At 46.5% G+C, this 5,470-nt stretch overlaps 1 protein-coding gene across 1 annotated transcript; it reads right to left on the bottom strand.

Annotated features, from left to right (window-relative positions):
• Positions 1 to 291: 291 nt before the first annotated feature.
• Positions 292 to 1,013, bottom strand: LOC133925830 (uncharacterized). Its single transcript, XM_062371580.1, has one exon. The coding sequence runs from the start codon at positions 988 to 990 to the stop codon at positions 340 to 342; it is 651 nt and encodes a 216-aa protein (XP_062227564.1). The 5' UTR covers positions 991 to 1,013; the 3' UTR covers positions 292 to 339.
• Positions 1,014 to 5,470: the final 4,457 nt, after the last annotated feature.

Raw genomic sequence — 5,470 nt, 5'->3', positions numbered from 1 at the left:
CTCCACACACGGTCCTGACTCTCTCAGGACTGAGACACACAACACACTTCCTCTTTCTTCCTCTACTCTGGACACTCTGCTCATCTCCAAGCTTGAGCCTCCTCGTCAGGAAGAGGCGCTCGTATTCTGTGTGCGCCAACACAAACACACCCTATATATACATAGAAGAACATGCATGCATGGTACTAGCTACAGGATATATAGCAGCATCATATCTGGTTGACAAACTAGCGATCATTATTCATACATGGTTATATAATTAGTTACTTGGTGCATGCTAGCGATCGATCGATATATCTCCCTGGACCCTAATCAAATTACAGTAGAAGCTAGCTAGCCCTACTGGTCATCGTCGCCCCCGACGCCGAGCATCTTCTCTACCATGGCTGAGACCAGGCAGCTCCGACCGAAGGCCTCGTTAACCTCCTTTGACAACTCACCGTCACCGTCACCGTCATGCATCCTGGCCGCGCAATCAAAGGCCATGCCAGACATCCTGTCCGCGCAATCCAACTGGCGCCGCGAGGGCAGCTGGTCGTCTGACTCGTCTCCGTCCTTGTACTCCTGAATTATGGCGCGGCACACGGGGACTGTGCCGGCCACGTCGGCGTAGTCAACCCGGCAGTAGCGGAGGGCGAACGCCATCCAATTGCGGCGACCGGAGCCGGAGCGGATCGCGCCGTCGACCTTGGCGTCCGCGTCCGCTGCGCCGCGTTGGAAGAGGTCGATGGCGACGAGCGCCAGGTCGCGCGGGTGCTTCGCCGCCGCGCTCCGCTTGTCCGACCGGAGCGCCGAGTCGCAGAACTCCCTGGTGACCTGCGGCTTGCACATGAGGTCGCGGCTTGTCACGTTCGCGCACACCTTCGCCACCAGGTCGTCGCCTTCGGGCGTCTGATGATGGCCGTCGGTGGCGTGGGCAGCGAGGAAGGCCGCCGCGCAGAGGAGTAGGGCGGCGAGGGCGGTGGAGGTCATCGTTGCCGCCGCCATCATGCGCCAATGTACGCTAGCTATTGCTATGCTGTGCTGTGCGTGCACATTTGTAGTGCTCCATGGATGGATCCATTCATCCATCCCATCGTTGAGAGCTGTAGCAGTTAATGTGAGAGGCCACGGATCGCGATATCCAAATGGAGGATTGACATGCATTAGTACGTGTGACCTAGGCCAGGATATGTCGACGAACACTTCGGATTTTCTCTAATTAACGAAGCAATTAATGTGTGGCTGCATGCACGCACTGAGACGGGTGCCCTCACATGCTCACTCAAGTCACAAAATCCTGAAGCTAATGTCAGAAGAATCTATTCATGGATCGATTCTTACGTGGATCTCAATTCTATCCTATTAGGTTTGCTTCAAATTGTTTTTTGGGTTTCTGGCTTCTAATCTTGCTCCCTCTGATCCCCTCTTGGACGTACACCATCACTTCTTTCAGAGTCAGGTTGGAGACATGTACCATATTTAGAGTTTCTGAGTGTAATTTTTCTAAATATTTGGAGGACTCCTTTCTAATATGGGAATGGTTTTTATGTGAAATACGACGAACTGCTTGGAATATCAACATTATCTTATTTACCTCATGACGGTTATGAAACCTACCGTATCGGATGAAGTACACATGTATGATGGTGGTATATCTTCACAATACAATATTTCTAGTACATACTTAATTATTAGTTATTATAAATCTTTATTAGTTTGCCCCTTAACTTTGCTCAGAAGAGGATATCTGGATTATACATAGTCGGGGATTTGACCGAATTTTTTATGGTCGAAAACTTCCTCCAATAGAATAGAATTCTATTAATAGAGACATTCTAGTTACGAACCATCTCTGACCGCATAAGACCATAGAAGCCTAAATGTTACCCTTTTTTTGTCTGTTCTTAGAGAATATCACATTAAATGTGCAATGACTTCTTAGGGCAGTTGAAGCAATCATATTGTCTATAAAGATAACTTTAAAATTTGAAATGCCACGAACGTCGTTAATTGAGTCACGTTAGCAGCATTTGTTATTGAACAATAGCTATACCCTTTTCGCTTACAAATAGGAGAAAACCACAGCATTATCTGCATTCATGCTTTTCATCTTCGAGCAAATCTTTCCCTTTTCTTCAACCTCTAGCCCCTAAACCTCCAATGGTATCTTTCAGCAACACGTGGACCACCTCGGAAACCTTGGATGCTCACATGTAAAAGCTGGAGAAGGAAAGACTAATCACCCAAAGAGTCTGATTCCTTAATTAGAGGCAATCAAAGGGAGAATAATCTTTTACCCTAAACACCAGAAAGATCGAGGTGTTCGAGGCCTTTTTTCACGGTGGCTTTTATCTCCCTGCCTCAGATTTCTTCAATGAAATTATCAAATTCTATAGTCTCGAGCTCATCAACCTCAACCCCAATCCATTACAATTACGAGCATCTTCGCTCACCTCTACAAATCCATTGTGGGGGTGAAGCCACTCATGCTTTTTTCTGCTACTTCTACTAGTTGAAGCAGGTTTCAACTGTAGGAGCAACGGGTTTGTCTGGCTTCCACCTCCGTGGGGGCTTCACTGGCGAGTACATTGATATCACGATGAAGTCATTGTGGTTGGGATGGCATAAGCAGTGGTTCTACCGTAAGTGCCCTACCTGGACGTGCTCAAGTACAAGAGTGTTGGGCGAAACCAAGTATAAGTTGGCAAGAACATCTTAAGATGAGCCCGTACTCGTCGACCAAATCAAGGGCCTCAAGGCCCACAGTTTGACGGCCTGAGACGTGACGTTAGATTTCATCTAGCATCGAATTAGTCCGTTGAAGTCTCAAGTCCATCCAATGTGGATGTATTCGGGACACTTTGGCATGGAGCAACTGAGCAAGGCGGCGCAAGCGTACCAAAGGGGCATCTATGTCACTCTCGGTCACAACTGAATGTGCTATATATATTATCATGTTTGGCGGAATGGGTGTGTTTCTATTTAGGAATGTGCTACATAAAATGTACCAAAGTTTGAATTGCTTTATGATTCTTTCTTGATCCAGTCGAGTTTGTGAACTTACAATTTGATCCGCACCATTTCTTCTCAAACTTGGGTTACTGCAAGGCTCGAGTGTCGTGTCGATAAGGGAGCACAAATGTATGCATGGGACTGTTGCTGGTGGAAAGTACTGTACATGCATCGGTTCGGTTGACTGTTGCTGGCTACTTTGTGTCGGGCACGGCACAGGTGCAGCAGAAGCGGCATCGGTTCCTTCTCTGAGACGGAATCTCATCACTTATATGATGTACAGACTATTTGTTCTATCCAATAGTGTCACTATTGGCGGCAAAAATTCGATTTTGTACAACATACGTGACCGTATTTACTTAAATGGATAACTATTTTTCGTATTTACAATTTTAGCACATGTATTCGGCACACGGTGTGCCGAATACGATTTTTCGGTACACGGTGTACCGAAAAAGGCATTTTCGGCACACCGTGTGCCGAAATACGTTTTTTTTTGTACTCCTCTCATTTATGTGATTTGACTGTGTAATTTATGTAACAAAATTAAAAATTTGCTAATCTAAAATATTTTAAAATGCATGAGTAAAAAAACAGTCTTTAAGGCGACCAATAGTCTTAACAGGGTATATTCGAACATGCGCAAGATTAATAAGGTATCAGTGATCATCTTAAAATGGCAATAGAAAGTGATGATGTAGATTAACGAAATCGTCGAGGCATTGGTGGTATGAAATCGTCGTCGTCATCATCTGGAGGTATCACGATTGGAGCACGTGCTCTTGTATGGTTCGTTGAACCTTGTACCGTGTGGCTGTGGCTGGTGGAACGTCGAGGCATAGATGGCATGAAATCGTCGTCATCGTCGTCGTCCGGAGGTATCACGGTTCGAGCACGTGCTCTTGTATTGTGCGTTGAACCTTCTCCTGTGTGGCTGGTGGAACGCCGAGGCATTGGTGGCATGAAATCGTCGTCGTCATCGTCTGGAGGTATCACGATTGGAGCACGTGGTCTTGTATGGTTCGTTGAACCTTGTACCGTGTGGCTGTGGCTGGTGGAACGTCGAGGCATTGATGGCATGAAATCGTCGTCATCGTCGTCGTCTGGAGGTATCACGGTTCGAGCACGTGCTCTTGTATTGTTCGTTGAACCTTCTCCTGTGTGGCTGATGGAATGTCGAGGCATTGGTGGCATGAAATCGTCGTCGTCGTCGTCTTCAGGTATCGCAGTAGTAGGATGTGCTCTTGTAGTAATAGTTGAACCTTCTCCTGTGTGGCTGGTGGAACGCCGAGGTATTAGTGGCATCAAATTTTCATCAGCTCTTGTACCCCTTGGGTTCGTTGATCTTCGTCATCTTCAACGCGAACCAGGCAGCACACCCCCGCCGAAGAGCATTTGCATTGCCAAGAGGTGTGGTATTTGTTTGTTGATTAACTCCGCGTCTTCTGGGAATGCCTAAAGCAAAAGAGAGGTATTCGAATCAAAAACAATAAGACAACTATGGTGATGAAATAGAAAATGACGAACCTGTATGTGGGATGCATACTGGTCGGGCAACATCGCCATCCTTCGTTGCCTCATACAGAAACCCAGTAAAGAAGGATGGTCGGCTAGTTCGCAAACCCTGAGGTATATTCGGCGGCGCTCATGTAATAGGGCCCTAAGGTCGTCGGTTGTTACATGTAGAAGTGGAACGGTGAACGCAGAACATGGCGGTCTTGTATTTAATTTAGACACAGCTTGGATTAGGTTGCTCTCTTTGAAGGGATCATCCTTCCCTCCACGCACAACCTGCAAGCAGGCATTTAATGCTATATCGATCGTTGTATATGTCCATGAGAAGGCAGTAGTAGAATTTCTCGCCATATTGAGATTTCCCTGCAACTTTTTTGGTCTGCACCAAAGCACGATTCGCTGGTTATTTAATAAACAATAAACATGTATGAAATGTCGAAAATGATATATACAAATACTTAATAAGTTACTGATAAATAAGTTATGTGTCATAATTAGTTAAAAAAGATTATGTAAACTAAATATAATTACTTGAATACTGAAGTGTATGGCATAGTACAAATGAGTACATAATATAGTGTATGGCATAGTACAAATGGCTCTTTAACGATGCCTACGCCGCAAGAAATCCTCAGGAGTGTAAGCGTCTAGCTGGTGTGTGGCCCTCATCCCAGCCGCCTGAGCTGGCCCCTGCCATGTGTGCCCTTGGTCCTCATCTTCGTCTTCATGATGTGTTCCAACTCCGCCGAATGTGTATCCAGAACCGCTAACTCGGCCCTGCATATACCACGCTGTAGGATCGTCATGCGGGAGTGTGACCGCCGGTAGTACGTGCTCGGTGGGAGTCCGAAATGATGAAGTCCCAGCTTCCTGGTACCAGTGTGAACCCCCTGGTGCATCGGGATATTGGGGGTATTGGCCGCTCAGTAGCTCGGTGAAGCTGCTCGATTGCAATGCACCA

This window comes from Phragmites australis, chromosome 8 (genome assembly GCF_958298935.1).
Source record: "Phragmites australis chromosome 8, lpPhrAust1.1, whole genome shotgun sequence".
Classification (NCBI taxonomy): domain Eukaryota; kingdom Viridiplantae; phylum Streptophyta; class Magnoliopsida; order Poales; family Poaceae; genus Phragmites; species Phragmites australis.
The sequence above is the reverse complement of the archived record's forward strand: the minus strand, read 5'-3'. Positions and strand labels throughout refer to the sequence as shown.